The 19,504-nt window shown below is 41.0% G+C and overlaps 1 protein-coding gene across 1 annotated transcript in view; it reads left to right on the top strand.

Annotated features, from left to right (window-relative positions):
- UTP20 (UTP20 small subunit processome component) overlaps positions 1-19,504 on the top strand; it is a 184,114-nt gene that overhangs the window by 50,822 nt on the left and 113,788 nt on the right. Inside the window, exons 13-21 of the mRNA XM_088467851.1 lie at positions 6,092-6,229; positions 7,045-7,133; positions 8,261-8,366; positions 9,883-10,033; positions 11,070-11,132; positions 11,208-11,363; positions 12,269-12,345; positions 12,803-12,882; positions 15,634-15,877. Of these exons, the coding sequence (XP_088323977.1) occupies positions 6,092-6,229; positions 7,045-7,133; positions 8,261-8,366; positions 9,883-10,033; positions 11,070-11,132; positions 11,208-11,363; positions 12,269-12,345; positions 12,803-12,882; positions 15,634-15,877 (1,104 nt within the window). The remainder of the gene's footprint in view (positions 1-6,091; positions 6,230-7,044; positions 7,134-8,260; positions 8,367-9,882; positions 10,034-11,069; positions 11,133-11,207; positions 11,364-12,268; positions 12,346-12,802; positions 12,883-15,633; positions 15,878-19,504) is intronic.

The following is a 19,504-nucleotide window of genomic DNA, read 5'->3' as shown; positions in this document are numbered from 1 at the left end:
ACCTTTGTGTTTAAATGAGTATCTCCACCCTGATTCCTCATAAAATAGCAGGTGTGTGGGGAGAGGACAGCTAGTTCTTGCCTTCCCTGCTTCTCCCTCCCAAAGCATCACAGCCTCACTTTTGCCTCTTATAAGGTGGGTAAACACTAGGACGACGGGTCAGCCATCCAGCCGATACTTTGTCCTATCTGACGATTGGTAAGTGCATACACACTTACCAATCGTCTGCCTGTTGTGTCGTGCCTAACATCACAACTAGGCGGGAATTTACATGATGATATATATCTGCAGATATATCAGCCATCGGCTGTGCTGCTCAGCCAACGCTATATGTCTGTGAACTACGTCGTTCACAGACAAACAACGCACATACACTATATCGGCAATGCAATTGAACGGCCGATATATCTGCCAGTGTGTACCCAGCATAAATCTGTAATGTCTAATGGACACCATGGCCACCTGTGACTTTCCATTCACTTTGCTTCTAATACTCTCCATCAACACCATCATTTGTTTGTAAGCTGCCACAAAAAACTGTTATATAGCGCACGTCATACACTGAAAAGTGTTCACACAAATAATAAAATCTAAAAAGATTCAAACAGACTCTGCAAGGGATTCAGAAAAAAATGGTTTGAGAGAGTGCGCAATAAAAATTGGAGTGCAGCTGGAATGGTACAAATGAGTATACACCCAGGAAATACTCAAAACATAGAAAGCAATAGATCAAACGTGTACAATCTCACAAGCGCTCTCCAATTAACACAGTTACATATATGGTTGACACCACAGTGTAAAAACACATCAATCAAATAATTGATTAAATCACCCTTAATTCAGCAGGTACTGGTAAGTCCATTCATATATATAGATGGATGTCCACAGGGTTCCCTTTGAGAAAAGGTTCCAGACCTCTATGCAGGGGATAACTGCAATAAAATAATGCCTTTCCAGCCCTTAAATTCTCACATCAGGCATGGAAAGGCACATAAGAAAGAAAGATATAGTGTAGATTTCTTTTAAAATGAACACCTTTAATTACAAGTTGCACTTACAATAGTGAAGTGGTAAATAGGCACATAACAACATCCCATATGCAGGCAGCATCAGCAAACAGATGGATAACGTCCCATGTCCCAGTTCACACAAGGGAAAGGTGAGCCTGAAATCCGCATAGTCAGGTCCACCCAAAAAACGGGAGGCGATGCACGCGCTGCTCAGGGTCCAAAGAAGAGGTGAGCCACACCTAACGCGTTTCGGACACAGTTGTCCTTCGTCAGAAGTGTAATTTGGCTCATCCGAATGGGGCTTTATATACCTTGTGTAATCCAAGCTATCAGCTGTTGTGACTTGCCACGCTGTCTCCGGCTCAACCGGAAGCCGGAAATTGGATGCGCTCCACCGCACCCGGAAGTTCCATAATGCGTTCCACGTGCAATCCTTTATACAGTCACATGCTACCTGGTACCAGGATGTATTCCATAGTACCTGGAGCTTCCGTAGTGCATTCCACGCCCAGTCTTTCATATAGTCACATGCTTTTATCCTGAATTTAAAACTTTATTTGAAACCTTTTAATAAAGGGTCCAAAACTTAACTTTATTAATGAAGTGCTTCCACATGATCCATAAAACCCAAAAAGAAAAGAAAATAGAAATAAATAATTACAAAATAACAAATATACGAATATAGCAGCATCAAGACAAAAATATTAAAATAATCATACCCATAAACCTTAATAAATAGAGAGTCCAACCAGATAGCAGCAAAGATGATACCTATAAACCATAATGTTTGCAGAACCCAAGTGGATAGAGTCAATTTTAGGTGAGGAAACATTTAATTTCGAACTCACCATTGAGCCCCTTAGGTACAAGTGTCCCCATTTGGTGAATCCACCTCATCTCCGTTTGAGAAAGTCTTTTCTCAATATCACGTGTTCTCCACTTGGGTAGTATCTGCTGGATCCCTAGGAAAGTTTTAATGCATTTCTCTTTCCCTGCATGATATCTTTTAAAATGAGCCGATACAGTATGTGTATCAAGGCCCTTGCGGATGTTATATATATGCTCCGCCAGTCTAACCTTTAAACTTCTACTGGTTTTACCCACATAGATAAGATCACACTCGCAGACCAGAATATAAATAACATTTCTGGAATTGCAAGTAATGAATTCCCTAATTGGATAGTTTTTTCCTTTCACCTCAAAATCCATCTTTTTTCGATCTTTTGACTTCACAGTTCTACACATTAAGCAGTCTCCACAGCGATGGAACCCTTGGGACCTAATACTTTGTCTCACTTCATTGTCCAAACTGCTTCTCACCAGTTGATTTCTAAGTGCTGGGGCTCTTCTATAGATAAATAGTGTTTTTTCTGGTATAACTGTACCTATGATGGAATCTTGAAGCAAAAGCTTCCAATTAGCTCTAAAAAATTTTTCAATCTCTTTAAAAGAGGTGTTGAACTGTGTAATAAAAGCCCATTGTGACTTATCATTTAAATCCTGATTTTTCTCTTTAATCTTAAGTAAATCTTTGCGTTCAATCTTATCTATCCTTTCTCTTGCTTTTTATAGAACATGGTTAGAGTATCCTTTAACTCGGAAACGATTAATCGTTTCGTTCAATTGTTGATCACAAATTTCTTTGCTGGTGCAATTCCTTTTAATCCGCACAAACTGGCTGAATGGAATACCATCCAGCCAGTTTGCATGATGATGGCTCTTTCTGTGTAAAAAACTATTCGAATCTGTCACTTTTCTAAAAGTTTTTGTGTTGACCTCACCATCCTTAACATAGATCATAAGATCTAGAAATGATACTTCTACCTGACTACAATGGAAGGTGAATTTAATTGAACAATTATTTGTGTTCAAACCACTGCAAAAATGTAAAAGGTCCTCTTCACTACCTCGCCAAATAAAACGGATGTCATCTATAGGACACTAGGTTCGCCACTAGACCACCACCAATCCAGATGTGGTGATCTTCCCAGTACGCCATGAACAAATTTGCATTACTGGGGGCGAACCTAGTGCCCATAAAAAATCGCCTTCCTTCCAGGTATATTCCGAAATTTCTAACCATGTTCTATCAAAAGCAAGAGAAAGGATAGATAAGATTGAACGCAAAGATTTACTTAAGATTAAAGAGAAAAATCAGGATTTAAATGATAAGTCACAATGGGCTTTTATTACACAGTTCAACACCTCTTTTAAAGAGATTGAAAATTTTTTTAGAGCTAATTGGAAGCTTTTGCTTCAAGATTCCATCATAGGTACAGTTATACCAGGAAAAACACTATTTATCTATAGAAGAGCCCCAGCACTTAGAAATCAACTGGTGAGAAGCAGTTTGGACAATGAAGTGAGACAAAGTATTAGGTCCCAAGGGTTCCATCCCTGTGGAGACTGCTTAATGTGTAGAACTGTGAAGTCAAAAGATCGAAAAAAGATGGATTTTGAGGTGAAAGGAAAAAACTATCCAATTAGGGAATTCATTACTTGCAATTCCAGAAATGTTATTTATATTCTGGTCTGCGAGTGTGATCTTATCTATGTGGGTAAAACCAGTAGAAGTTTAAAGGTTAGACTGGCGGAGCATATATATAACATCCGCAAGGGCCTTGATACACATACTGTATCGGCTCATTTTAAAAGATATCATGCAGGGAAAGAGAAATGCATTAAAACTTTCCTAGGGATCCAGCAGATACTACCCAAGTGGAGAACACGTGATATTGAGAAAAGACTTTCTCAAACGGAGATGAGGTGGATTCACCAATTGGGGACACTTGTACCTAAGGGGCTCAATGGTGAGTTCGAAATTAAATGTTTCCTCACCTAAAATTGACTCTATCCACTTGGGTTCTGCAAACATTATGGTTTATAGGTATCATCTTTGCTGCTATCTGGTTGGACTCTCTATTTATTAAGGTTTATGGGTATGATTATTTTTATATTTTTGTCTTGATGCTGCTATATTCGTATATTTGTTATTTTGTAATTATTTATTTCTATTTTCTTTTCTTTTTGGGTTTTATGGATCATGTGGAAGCACTTCATTAATAAAGTTAAGTTTTGGACCCTTTATTAAAAGGTTTCAAATAAAGTTTTAAATTCAGGATAAAAGCATGTGACTATATGAAAGACTGGGCGTGGAACGCACTACGGAAGCTCCAGGTACTATGGAATACATCCTGGTACCAGGTAGCATGTGACTGTATAAAGGATTGCACGTGGAACGCATTATGGAACTTCCGGGTGCGGTGGAGCGCATCCAATTTCCGGCTTCCGGTTGAGCCGGAGACAGCGTGGCAAGTCACAACAGCTGATAGCTTGGATTACACAAGGTATATAAAGCCCCATTCGGATGAGCCAAATTACACTTCTGACGAAGGACAACTGTGTCCGAAACGCGTTAGGTGTGGCTCACCTCTTCTTTGGACCCTGAGCAGCGCGTGCATCGCCTCCCGTTTTTTGGGTGGACCTGACTATGCGGATTTCAGGCTCACCTTTCCCTTGTGTGAACTGGGACATGGGACGTTATCCATCTGTTTGCTGATGCTGCCTGCATATGGGATGTTGTTATGTGCCTATTTACCACTTCACTATTGTAAGTGCAACTTGTAATTAAAGGTGTTCATTTTAAAAGAAATCTACACTATATCTTTCTTTCTTATGTGCCTTTCCATGCCTGATGTGAGAATTTAAGGGCTGGAAAGGCATTATTTTATTGCAGTTATCCCCTGCATAGAGGTCTGGAACCTTTTCTCAAAGGGAACCCTGTGGACATCCATCTATATATATGAATGGACTTACCAGTACCTGCTGAATTAAGGGTGATTTAATCAATTATTTGATTGATGTGTTTTTACACTGTGGTGTCAACCATATATGTAACTGTGTTAATTGGAGAGCGCTTGTGAGATTGTACACGTTTGATCTATTATTAGACTCTGCAAGGGGAAAATAATCAAACTCTGCAATATTTAGACAACTATGTGAGTAGCTGTTATTTACAGTAGCACTCAATAACCTTGGTCAGGGCAAAAAAAAAAAGGACGAGTCATCTTGGATGTGGGAAATTAGGAGATAATCAACGAGGAGGCAAGGCAGCAATCAGAGGAAGGGCAAACACTGATGTAATAAATGTAGGAGGCACCACAAGGTTCCACAGTGCCTTACAAAGTACATAAATAAATTAGCACACAAGAAAAACTGTTATTAACAGTTCAAAACAATGCAGAACAAGGTCTATCCCATATACTGCCACTGTACCACTCCCTCAAGAGGAGAGAAGGTGTTATGGGACAGGGTCAGAAACAATGGCACTCTATTGAATTGTATGTTTTCAGCAGGTTTCTAACAGTATCCAGATGAAAGAGCTACAGTGATTAGATAGACAAGTCAGTAGGTCGACATGCAAATGGCTGACGGATAAAAGGTCGACATGTCCAAAAGTCAACTATCAAATGGTCAACACGTAATTTTTCATGCTCGTTAGGCTTAGGCACCTGGTTAGGACTAAATTAACAAAAAAAGTTGACTATTTGTGTTGACCTTTTGACCCCATCAACACACGTCCATGTCGACATTTGACCCTGTTTACATATTGCATGTCGACCATCTGGTGTCGACCTATTGACTGTCTATCTAGACACTAGATCTTTCAATCAACACCTGTTTCTAACACAAGGTAGAAAAGGCTAGCCACATTAACATTTTGTAAACTGACATACACAAATACAAAAAAAGAAAAGCGTGTTAGGTGTATATTTACTAAAGTGAGAGTTTTTAGAAGTGGAGTTGTTACCCATAGCAACCAATCAGATTCTAGCTATTATGTTTTAGAAGGTGCTAGTTGAATGTCAAGTAGAATCTGATTGGTCGCTATGGGCAACATCTCCACTTTTAAAAACTCTCACTTTAGTAAATTGACCCCTTAGTGTGTACCTTAAAATGGTAGAGACATAGAAAAATGTTAATTAAAAAAAGTTTTGTTGGCTTACTTTATACCTTTTTTTTTGTAAATACTCCTTTGCATTTTCTTTAACTTTTTTTTTTTTTTTGTATTTGCTGATTAGAGTAAAGCTGAAAAATGGTGACTGCCTTAGATCTCCAGTGCTGGACTATATACTGTCTTTGGTTCAGCAGACACCAAGTGTAGACATTCATGACTTGTCACACTGTTGGGCTGCACTGCTTGTTCTACCTCATTTAAGGTAATGCATATCATTTGGGAACAGAGGGAAATTGGGAATAATTGTGCTTTCATGGAAACTACGTTTTCTTTACGTTATTTAATTAATCTGTGTCTGGAGTCTGTTAAAAATATCTATATCAAATTGTAGCCACACCCTGCAAGCGGCGTATGTAGCTACATTATAGGCATTCATCAGTATTGTCAGCTTGTTAGGAGCTACACACACAATAACGGACTCCACTAAGGACTGGAAGTTTTAAAGAAATGTATCCATTCTGAAATGTTAGTTCTGTCCTGAGCTGCATACAAGTGGAGGATAGAAACATTGTATACATAACTATAAAGCTGGGTACACACCTAATAGCTATATCTGTAGATGATGGTTGTTCATACACACTGAACAACCACCATCTGGCCGTGGGTCTCGCTGGCCAGGTGTCGCGCCGCGACCCCCTCCCCGCGGCAAGTGTATGGGCGGTGGGCTGATACCCGTACACACAGCACGATGGACAGATATATCTGCCATTGGCTGTGCAGCACAGCCGACGCGATATGTATGTGGACGACGTCATTCACATACATATCGCTGATTTACACTGGCCAATGGGCACACGCTATATTGACCGCTCCATTGATCGGCCAATATATCTGCCAGTGTGTACCCAGCATAACACAACTCCTTTTCTGGTCTAAACAGAATTGTATCTCCTCATTTTTTCTTGCAGCCAGTCTATATTAATAATTTTTTTTTGTGTATATAGATATATATCATAATTTGTAAGTATTGGTATTTATTTATATTATTCATATTTTTCTTTTTCCTTCTGTCTTCAGACCATTGGAGAAGGACAAAATATGGCCGATTTTATCAAACTTTATAGAAGGCATTTTTTCTCTAATAAACCAAACAAAGTTCACTCAGGGTAAGTTACAAAGTACAGTAGGTAATACTATGAATATTTTATGTTCTTTCTTTAATTTGTAAGTTGTTTTTGTGCATCAATTTGTTTTCCCATAGTCCTACAAGTATATTTTAAAAGCACTGTGTAGCCAAGATCAACTAGACCATTTGCTGTCTGCTAGCTTTTAGTCTCATCACATGCTAGTAAAAGGTTTTCCATTTCAACATAGCTGCCATTTAACCTTAATTACTATGTCACAGGTTCTCAAACTCTGTCCTAAGGAACCCTACACAGTGCATGTTTTCCAGGTTTCCTCACAGATTCACAAGTGAAATAATTAGCTCCACCTGTAAATCTTTTAAAATGTGTCAGCCAGTAATGAATACACCTGTGCTCCTGCTGGGTTACCTGGAAAACGTGACCTGTGTGGGGTCCTGAGGACCGAGTTTGAGAACCACTGCACTATGTCACTGAGTACAGGACCCAGAATACTTATGTCCAGCATTTCAGCAATATCTGTGTATGTGCTTATATTTATGTTTTGTCCATGCACAAGACAGAACCATTATTTTACAGGTTTGTAAAGTTACATATGGTTATGTTATTGGTGTATATTTATTTCCTACTTTAACTGCAGAGCAATGAACATACTTTGTCTTTTAATATCATTCAAGTAACTAAAGCCTTTAAGGCAGTGGTTCCCAAACTTTTTCGAATCATGTGGCACCCTAGAGCATCAGCATTTTTCCACTGCACCCCTGCGCCAAAAGTTTCTTTATTGAGAATTTCAGCAAAAATTAAATGAAGTAAATTGTGCTTATCTATCATCCTTAGGATCAGTTATGTGGTGAATGACAGGGCTGCGCTTCTTTTTGTCCACATATTTTTTTGATTGGCAGCCATTAGCACTGGTTTTGCCTATCACACTGACTGAAAATAGGTTTTTTTTGTACTGGACCACCAACCCAAGGCACCCCAGGGTGCCACGGCACCTAGTTTGGGAACCACTGCTATAAGGTGAAACGTTACTGTTTGAACTATGTGTGCTTGTGGTGTTAAGGAAAATATGCATGTTCATGAATTGATAGACCGTGAATTTGGAGTTTCTTCCAAAGCCAGCACACTGATTGCTTTTTCCCTTCCATCAGGGCTCCTATGTGTAGCCTGTCAGGCTGTGAGTACCCTCCTGAGTCTGGCTGACTCTTCTGATATTCTGCAAATGCTTCCTGTGGAACGGGTGAAAACCTTGTTACTGTAAGTTACAGTTGGTAAAGTACACAGTTAAACTGATTTAAAGGATTGACTTTGTATAATAAATGTTTGATCACAAGGAACATATAACTTCAGTGGCAGAATTTCGTTCACGCCTGGAGAAGGAACATCAGAACCCACTTCCCCAATCGCATTATATAAAAATACTACACTTGCATTTGTTTGGGTAATAAAGCACTTTATATTTTTGTATGGCCATTTCTGAAGTTTATTTTAGCAGTTAAATCATTACTTTTAAGCAATCTAATGATTGTCAAACAACTGGTTATGAGAATGAACATCCTGATGCATCCTCTAGGTCATAATAGTAACTCCATATAGCTTGTACAGATATATATTAACAGGGAAGTCAGCCAGCAATACACCCATTAAGAGTAGGATAAAACAAGGAAGTTTTCACACATGTTGAATATAATTGTATCCATAATAGTAGATCAGTGTCTGGGTTGCATGACTGGAATTTCCAGTATGTAAGTGACATTGCACACATTAAGATATAAAATATTGGGTTGCCCTGTGCATGTGAATAGAGTATTAAATGCTGTGAGGATGATTTTGAGCTTGGTGCATTTTAGGTCTAAAACACAGGTGTAAAATGTGCCCCACCAAAAAACAAAACACACTTTACGTAGCATGCTAATCGTAAGACGTGTCACTTAGCATGCTGTGTAAAATCTGTCTGCTGCATGAATATATGCTTATAACTATGGTATCCTCATGCAGCAGAGAGAGACACCAGTTACCATCTTTACCATGATGACTGGTAGTGTACTTTGAGAAAAAGGTTTTTGAATAAATAAATGCACTAGCTCTTATAGCCTAGACTTGTACCGGTACTAGCTTATAAAGGGCAGGATAGGGAAACCTTCAGCGTGGGGCCCCCTACCATAATGACAACTAGCTTGTTCAACGTAGTGCTGAATTCCCTAGAGGCATATGGCCTGCACAAATATGCAACACCCACTACCACCCCTCTGGAAAAAACTGCACCTTCCCTCCCCAATATAGCCTCTCTGTATAGAGAGATGTAAGTCTGAGATGTATAGAAGTCTTCGTAGGGACTTATGAGGATTCAGCTTTCATTAGTAATAGTTAAAGGAATGTTTTAAGCTACTATATTTTGACCTACTCTTTATCAGGCCCTGTATGGAAAATATATAACTCTGTTACATATCATTTGAGTGTTATGCATAATTGTTGTTTGTCATTAGATTATCTTGCTGCTTACCTATTCTTTTCAACTTGGTCCAGTGATATTCTGGGGAGTAAAATCATGTACAGTTTGTGGAATAACTAGTTATATTAACTTTCAAATGTATGAACATTTTGTTAACGATATTATGTAGCATAAATGTAAAACAAATGCACTTTAATTGCATTGCTTTTGCAAGTAGATGTGCTGATGTTAGTTGCCTTTACTTGATCTTCATTTACTGTATATTGTAGTGCCGCTCAGTGAATGACATTTGGCTAAATTGTTCTGCTGGTTTTCTTTCAGAACTGTCCCCTCTGATCCATGTGCATTACTCCTGGCTGACCTTTATTTCACTAGATTAGTGTTCTGCGGGTGTCAAGAGCAACTTTCACAGGATATCCAGATGGAGATTTTTTTAAAGTTGCAATATAATATATCAGCCAATTCATCAAAGGTATCTTAATACTATATAAATTTGGAAACTTGCTTACATTAATTTCATTGCATTTCATAATGTTGATACCACATTGTTGACAGTTATGATGTCCACATATATTGACAAGTGAAATGTCAACATTTACAGAATGTCCACATTAGGGTTAGGCGGTAGGAAGGCTAGGGTTAGGCTGCAAAGGGAAGTTAGGGTTAGGCTTTGGTAGGGTTAGTCTGTGAGGGGGAGGTTGGAGTTAGGCAAAAGAGAGAGGGTTTGGGGTAGGTCTTAGGGATTTGGGAGAAATACACCAGGGACAATATGTTGACATTCCATCACTGACTGTCTACAATGTTGACATGGTAGACGTCGACATTATGACCATGTTGATATTCTCATATCTGCATGATGAATTTCGACATTATGACTGTCTGCATATCATACCCAACCCGGGCAGGGAACCTTTCCTTTGTATCACCACAGCTTTGGCAGGGAATCTCTCCACTATACTGCCTGTGATTTGCTCAGGAAGCTGCCCTCTAGAACATCCCTGCGTGAGTGGGGAAATTTCCCTTCTAGAACATCTCTGTATGGACAGAGAATCTTCACTATTAGAACATCCCTGCATGGACAGGGAACATTCACTGCTAGAACATCCCTGCAAGACTGGGGTAATTTCACCTCTAGAACATCTCTGCAGGTCCAGGGAACCTTCTTTTTTAGATCATGCTAACATGACCAGCAACTTTTACTCCTATAATATAACTGCATATCCAGGGTAACTTTTTATTTTCATCGCCAGACTGTACTTTTCTTCTAGAACATCTCTGCCTGTTACATCTTTACATAGAAATTTGCAATTGATGATTCCAGTTACATGACCTACTGTAGATGACTTTTTTTTCAATTTTTTTTTTAACATTATATGTAAATTACATATTGGATGTATTTTGGATTTCTCATGCTCTATAATAATGAAGCGCTCTCTCAATAAGGTTGATGTGACTGTTAGCAATGCATGAGACTTTATTAAATATGTATCCCTCATTGTTGTATTTAGGTGCGCCTTTTAACCATACGGATTTTAAACAATTTTTGTATTCAGACATCTGGAAATCTAGAGGTGAGTAAACCTTTTCTGCACTAAACATGGAATGATAATAAAATGATCTCTAATCAGCATTTGCCTAACTTCTAGGAACACAATGAAGGAGATATTTTATCAGTGTTTTCAATCCTCCTTCAAGCGGAACTTGTACCAGCTACTGTCCATGAATATCGAGAAAAACTGCTTCATCTAAGGAAACTGAGGCATGATCTTGTACAGGCAGTAGCAAAGGATCATTTCCAGGAGGTTGGTATGATGTTTATTATTTTCTGTTTGTATGCTTGGAAAATATGTATTCCATTATGACTTGTGCCCTACCCACTCTAACATGTTTCTCTATGGGCTCTCAACCCAGCCCTTAAGTATCACCAACAGGTCATGTTTTGTGGATTTCTTTAATCATGCACAGGTGAGATCATCTATTTTACTGGGTCAGTAATTATCCCACCTGCTTTCACAGACAAGAATGCTCATTACATGACCTGTTGGGAAAACTTGAGGTTTAAGGATGAGAACCACTGCTCATTGGTACTATGGGCCTGATTGAGTTTTGGGAATAGAGTGAGAGAGCATGTAACTGTGAACCAGGACAAACCATCAAGGGGTGCAAATACATACATTTTATTTTGCATGTAGGGTAAATACTGGCTGCTTTTGCATGTATCCCACAAATACTGCGCAGCTTTATTTTTACACTGCGATTTAGATGTCAGTTTGGACACACTCCTCCCAAATATAATTATAGGGTCTATTTACTAAGTTGTGTTAGGAGATAACGTGAACAGTTATAAGGTACCAGCCAATCAGCTCCTAACTGCCATGTCACAGGCTGTGTTTGAAAAATGGCAGTTAGGAGCTGATTGGCTGGTACCTTATCACTGTTCACTTTATATCCTAACACAGCTTAGTAAATAGACCCCTCAATCTCTCTGCACAATTTACATCTGCCCCACATGCAGTGCAGCAGGGTTTCACCAAGATGATCAGTTACGTGTTTCTCACTCTATTTCCAAAACTGAATCAGGCCCTACGTGCAGACTATTTCAGCTATTAATACAGAAGAGGGTGTGACGGATTAAACTGAATTTTCTGTAGGAATTATGGAGTGATTTACTCCAGTGATGATTTTCCTCTTTTTATTTATATTTTAGATACCACTGAGATATTTATTGGCAATGTTGTATGTTAACTTCAGCTCTCTGTGGGATCCAGTAATTGAGCTGGTTGTGTAAGTAAATATAATCATATTTCTTTTTTTGCGTGTGTACATTAACAATTTAGGAATGTTTCATTTTCTTTATTAAATTGATATTTAGTTTAGTTGATGCGGTTATAATATCTGCACTGTGACCTAGTGTATGTCAGCAGGTTTTAGTTTTGCTGTGTGAAAATGTGGATTGAATATTGGGGAAATAAATTACATCAGTTAAGTTATGAATGATTAGTGAAATCCACAAAACATGACCTGTTTTGGGGTAATTGAAGAAAGTCTTGAGAAACTGTATTGGGTAATACATGGATAATTAAGGATAGTAGGTTTGGTTCAATTCAAGTACATGTGGGAATTGGAAATGTTCTGTTAATGTTACACTTTGTACTAGATGGTTCACCTAAGGCAACAAAGAATTGGAAATCGCTGGCTGTGGTCCTAGGGTAAAACCCTGACCTTTTTATATCATTCACAGTTCTCATGCAAATGAAATGGAGAACAAATCTTTCTGGAAGGTGTTCTACGAGCATTTGGAAAAGTCTGCTGATCATGCTGGTAATGTAGTACTGATGACCAATTAATATCTAAATTAATATAGGCAGATCATAAATATTGGAGAGTATTTATACAGTCAGGTGCATAAATATTGGGACACTGACAGAATTTTCATATTTTGGCCTCTATTCGCCACCACAATGGCTTTGAAATGAAACAGACAAGATGTGCTTTAACTGCAGACGTTTAGATTTAATTTGAGGGTAATTACATCCAAATCAGGTGAACGGTGTAGGAATTACAACAGTTTCTATATGTGTCTTCCACTTTTTAAGGGGCCAAAAGTAATGGGACAAACTAAACAATCCTAAATCTAACTTTCACTTTTTAATACTTTGTTGCAAATCCTTTGCAGGCAATTACAGTCTGAAGTCTGGAACGCATAGACATCACCAGACGCTGGGTTTCATCCCTGGTGATGCTCTGCCAGGCCTCTACTGCAAATGTCTTCAGTTCCTGCTTGTTCTGGGGACATTTTCCCTTCAGTTTTGTCTTCATCAAGTGAAATGCATGCTCAATCGGATTCAGGTCAGGGGATTGACTTGGCCATTGCATAACATTCCACTTTTTAGCCTTAAAAAACTCTTTGTTTGCTTTTGCAGTCTGCTTCGGGTCATTGTCCATCTGCACTGTGAAGCGCCGTCCAATGAGTTTCTGAAGCATTTGACTGAATATGAGCATATAATATTGCCCGAAACACTTCAGAATTCCTTCTGCTGCTTTTGTCAGCAGTCACATCATCAATAAATACAAGGGAACCAGTTCCTTTGGCAGCCATACATGCCCACGCCATGACACTACCACCACCATGCTTCACTGATGAGGTGGTATGTTTTGAATCATGAGCAGTTCCTTTCCTTCTCCATACTCTTCTCTTCCCATCACTCTGGTACAAGTTGATCTTTGTATCATCTGTCCATAGGATGTTGTTCCAGAACTGTAATGGCTTTTTTAGATGTTGTTTGGCAAACACTAATCTGGTCTTCCTGTTTTTGAGACTCACCAATGGTTTACATCTTGTGGTGAACCCTCTATATTCACTCTTGTGAAGTCTTCTCTTGATTGTTGACTTTGACACATATAAACCTACCTCCTGGAGAATGTTCTTGATTTGGCCAACTGCTGTGAAGGGATTTTTCTTCACCAGGGAAATAATTCTTCTGTCATCCACCACAGTTGTTTTCCGTGGTCTTCCGGGTCTTTTGGTGTTGCTGAGCTCTCCGGTGCGTTCTTTCTTTTTAAGAATGTCCCAAACAGTTGATTTGGCCACACATAATGTTTTTGCTATCTCTCTGATGGGTTTGTTTACATTTTTCAGCCTAATGATGACTTGCTTCACTGATAGTGACAGCTCTTTGGATCTCATATTGAGAGTCGACAGCAACTGATTCCAAATGCAAATGTCACACCTAGAATCAACTCCAGACCTTTTACCTGCTTAATTGATAATAAATAACGAGGGAATAGCCCACACCTGTCCATGAAATAGCTTTTGAGTTGATAGTACCATTAATTTTGGCCCCTTAAAAAGGGAATGGGTATGATATACCGCCAGCCGCATGGCCGGCGGATCCATTCCCGACAGGAGCAGAGTGCGAAGCAGTGGAAGCCCGACAGCACTGGAAATCCCGATCGTGGCTAGGTAAGTATCTCCTAACCTAACCCCCCTAACCCTAACCCTCCCTAGGGGTGCCTAACCCTAACTTCCCCCCCCAATTGCCTAACCCTAACCACCCCCTTCCCAGCTGCCTAAACCTAAGTCCCCCGGGGGAGTGCCTAACCCTCCCTCCCCCTAGCCTAACCCTAACCCTCCCAGGGGGGTGCCTAACCCTAAGTCCCCCCCGGGAGCCCTAAACCTAACCCTTCCCCCCCCCCCCCCCCCGTGGCTGTCCGCTCGCGGCGCCCTGCATCACTACGATCGTGATGCCGGGCGCCGGTCTCCCGGTGTCGGGGAAATGCGGGCGTCTACATCTAGACGCCCGGCATTTCACCCATGCCGGGATAAGACGTCGGCTTCCCGATTGCTTCCCTTAAAAAGTGGGAGGCACATATAGAAACCGTTGTAATTCCTACACCGTTCACTTGATTTGGATGTAATTACCCTCAAATTAAACCTGAAAGTCTGCAGTTAAAGCACATCTTCTTTGTTTCATTTCAAAGCCATTGTGGTGGTGAATAGAGGCCAAAATATGAAAATTCTGTCAATGTCCCAATATTTATGCACCTGACTGTGTATTTCACATATGGTATGTTTATAACGTAAACCTTGCTAGAAGCTCTGTAGAGACTAGTCTAATAAATATAGAACATGTTTTAAGTGAAAAGCTGCAGCCCACTCTCTCTGGATGTGTAAAATTAATGATTTCATCAGACAAATGAGTATCCAAGGTTTGGGGTATCAGTACATATCAGCCTTTTATAAAGCTTAATGTCAAGCGATAGCTAATCACTTAAACTCTCTATAAAGGTCAGTCTTATGTGTAGCCAAATCTGGATGTTCTTACATTTTTCCATTAGTCACAATTGATATCTGGTATTGAATGGAATCGCTGGTTAGTTTTAGTCCCCTGGAAATTGCTATTTGCTGCCAGTTAGGCCTAGAATAACCTAATTGGCCATTATAATGACAAAGTGTATAGACAACATTTTCCCCCTCCATGTTCTTTTGATCAAAATAGCTATATATACTTTGTTTTAATTATGTGTGTTAGTAAGAATTTGGTTTCCAACTTGTCTCCTATTTTTATTCAGAGAAAGAATTACAGGATGAGCTAATGGAAGAGCTACAGGGCAACCATTCCCAGGATATTACTGGCTCAGTGACAGGGGACACTGTCGTCCTATATAATGATTTCCTGAAATGTAGAACAGACATAAATGACAGGACCGATTTCACCAATTTTCGTTTTCTGCTCTGGAAAGCAATGTCACTCTTCCCAGAGAGGGTGGAACCCAGGTCAAGAGAACTTTCCCCTCTTCTCCTGAGATTTATAAGGTAGGAGCATGTGCATATCATGGTACTTTTGAAATGTTGTGACTTTTGTCCAGAATGTTTTGCATCCTATGCATTTCATTGCAGAACTTCCACTCACGTGAGTGTCTATTTGGGTCAACATTGTTCGATTGCAGTCTGTTACTTTGTGCAGACAGAGAGCAACATTGTACTGTATGTGATACTTGTGCTTAGGAGTGATTAAAGCATGCCAAAATTATTTATTTTCTTAGTGGAATCAATCCAAAATCTGAAAACTTAATTTAAAACTCCCTTCAGAAGGTATCCATGGTCAGATGTTATTATAGGATTTTTGGTACTTACCTTTAAATCCATTTCTCTTATTCCATCTGGGGGACACTGGATACCATGAGATGTAGAGGGTGCTGTTCAAGGAGTGGGCACAAATGCAAACCCAACTTGTATGTGGGCTACCTCCTCCCCCTTCTCCATACCTTCTCCCCCTTCTCCATCCCGTAGTGCCTTAGTTTTTACTTTTATAAATCCATAGGAGATAGAGATAAAATGCATAACAAGAACAAGACTCAAACAAGAGCGAGAGAAAATAGAGTGTAACAGAGAAACCAAAGGAACACTGTGTTCCCTAGATGGATTGAGAAATGGAATTCACAGTGAGTACCAAAAATCCTATTTTCTTCTTCGGGGTCCATAGGGATCCACAGGGATACCATGGGGGATATTATGGTTGGAGAGACCAGGCACCAAACAGTTAAAGCTTCAGCTCCCAGGGTGCCTCGGGTTCCTCCTCCATATATACTCCGCCCCTAGCCATATGACTTCTGTTGTTCATTTGGTGCTGCAGGATCAAGACACACCTTTGTAACAGGGGATTGCTCAGGCAGTCCTAAGCTTTTATTTTATGTTTTATTTTACTTTTATGCTTTTGGGTTGGCAGTACTAAGCCGGGCCGTTGCCGCAACACCTGTAGCTGGGCTGGTGATTTCTGCGAGTCGCGGCTGAGGTTGCTAGCAGCAATGCTACGACCTGGACTGCAGCCGGATGCACGGAGATGTCAGGTAAGGCGATTCCTCACTTACGGGGAATTGCGCGCGGCAGTCCTTGCTTCTGGTGTCAGTGACGCACCAGAAGCTGCTGCAGTCAGTTCCCGGGATTGTCCGCGTCCTCACTACACCCAAGAGAAGCTTCACTGATATGAATAGAATAGGCCACCAGACGATCTGGAATTGTGGCCCTCTATGAAAGCTTCGTGGATAGTCGCTGTGATCCATCTGCCCACTGACTGTTTAGTCCAGGGATGGGGAACCTCCTGCCCAGAGCCGTGTAAGGCCCTCGGAATCATTTGGTCTGGCCCTCTGAGCTTTTTTCTGCTAGCCTCATCTGGCTAGCAGGGTGCCTAGAATGCAGCCAAAATCTATGCAGCAGTGCCGCCTGGAGCATCCTTAGGATTCTTCAGACGGTCACACCACTTCCCTTACTGCTCCCCGGAGTATCCTCAGGATGCCCCGGGCATTGCTGTAATCAGCGGCGATTGTGACCCTGCCTCCATGGGACATCACACGGAGGGGGCGTGGCCTGCACTGGGCCTGCGAATAATGTTATATATATATCAAAAAGGCCCTCGGCAGAAAAAAGGTTCCCCACCCCTGGTTTAGTCGCTGACTAACCTCTCTTGTGCACATCATAGAGCACCAGGAGACACAGCAGTTCTTTTCACACAGATCTGCAAGGCTCTGACAACATTGGGAAGGCCCATGGTTCCTGCGAGAGGACAAGTGATCTCTCAGAGCCGTAATCACAATATCCTGGCTGCAAAGGAGGTCTGAAGCACAGACCTGCCCTGTCTCAGAAAAACGAGGAGCAGTGAACTGCAAGAGAGCCACCAACTCCGAGACTCTTCTGGCAGATGAAATGGGCAATTTTATAGGATGCCCACACCAGCACTACAGTGTACCCACCAATGGCTTCGGAAGCAGCTGGGCACAGAGTTGTCCAAACTCAAAGAAGGTTTATAATCTAATAATATAATAGTTGTGTCCAGCGCTAACCTATTTATACTAATTCAAATATCTGAAGTGTGGAAAGAATGATATATAGTATTATAGAGAAGTACAAAGTAGATGTAAACGATGTACGTTATAATAATAATAATAATGGTGTTTATTGATTGGTTTAAAATTGTATCTTAATTATGAAGTCCAAGTGCTCTTGTGCACTTATATAAATAAAAAAAAAATGATTAAGGTCAAATAGATAGCCAGAAAAATAAGGCTGGGGAGCAGTTTCGGGTCCACACTTGTTCCAGGGCAGGTGGACGCCGACAGAAGCGGAACTTCCAATCAATATCTTGGTACTCCGGGCGGTCTTCAATGCTCTCCAGCAGGCACATCGGGTTCTCCAGGGTCGACCGGTACAGGTCCAGTCGGACAACGCTACCACCGTGGCCTACATAAACAGGCAAGGAGGAACCCGAAGTCGGGCGGCTCTCGTGGAGGTCTCTCGGATCCTGGTATGGGCGGAGCGCAATCTTCCGGCCATATTAGCGGTCTTCATCCTGGGAGTGCTAAATTGGGAGGCGGACTTTCTAAGTCGCCAGGACGTTCATCCGGGGGAATGGTGCCTGTACCCGGACGTTTTTCAACTGCTGGTGGACAGATGGGGTCTTCCAGAGATCGACCTCATGGCGTCCCGGCACAACAAGAAGTTGCCGGTGTACGGGTCTCGCACAAGAGACGAAGGGGCGTCTCTGGTGGATGCTCTGTCCGTCCGGTGGACGTTCCGGTTCGCATACCTGTTCCCTCCGGTCTCCCTTCTTCCACGGGTAATCCGGAAATTCAAACAGGAAGGAGGGACGCTCCTGTTGATAGCTCCCGCGTGGCCCAGACGGCACTGGTTCTCAGACCTTCAGGGTCTGTCCGTGGACAGTCCTCTGCGGTTGCCGCTACGACCGGACCTTCTGTCACAGGGTCCTTGTCTTCACCCGGACCTGACTCGGCTGTCTTTGACGGCGTGGCTGTTGAAATGATTCAACATTTCAGTCCTAGCGGACCTTCGTCAGGAATGGACTGAAACGTTGAATTAAACTATTATGGTTTGATGAGGCAATCAGCCAGAATCTTTGCATAAAGTTTAAGATCAATGTTGAGCAGAGATATACTGTAGATCTGTAGCTGGCACAGTCACTAGGGTCCTTTCCATCCTTATGAATCATTACGATCCTAGCTTCCAGCATAGTGTTAGGGAAAGGAGTGCCATGTAACACGGCATTAAACAAGGTGTGGAGGTAGGGGACCAGAATGGAGCAAGATTTCCTATAATAGGCTGCGGAAAAGCCATCTGGGCCAGGTGCTTTGGAAAATTTCTGGGCCTTAATAACTGCTTCTATTTCCTCATGGGAAATATCTAGATTCAACTTTTGGGCTGCCTGGGGTGAGAGTGTAGGGAGATGGACACGGGTAATGAAATCGTTAATAACATCCTCTGACAGGCCAGGATCGACGCGTTGGCTGTCCATATTATACAATTTGGAGTAAAATAATTGGAACTCTTTATTAATGGGGTCACGATTATAGGAAAGAGTACCCGTGGTCGTTTTAAGAGCTAGAATATTATTCTTTGATATAGAAGCCCTCAGCCTAGAGGCCAAGAGCC

This window comes from Taudactylus pleione, unplaced genomic scaffold (genome assembly GCF_031769625.1).
Source record: "Taudactylus pleione unplaced genomic scaffold, aTauple2 ptg000077l, whole genome shotgun sequence".
Lineage (NCBI taxonomy): Eukaryota > Metazoa > Chordata > Amphibia > Anura > Myobatrachidae > Taudactylus > Taudactylus pleione.
Note: the sequence above shows the minus strand (reverse complement) of the source record. Positions and strands in the feature narration are given on the sequence as shown.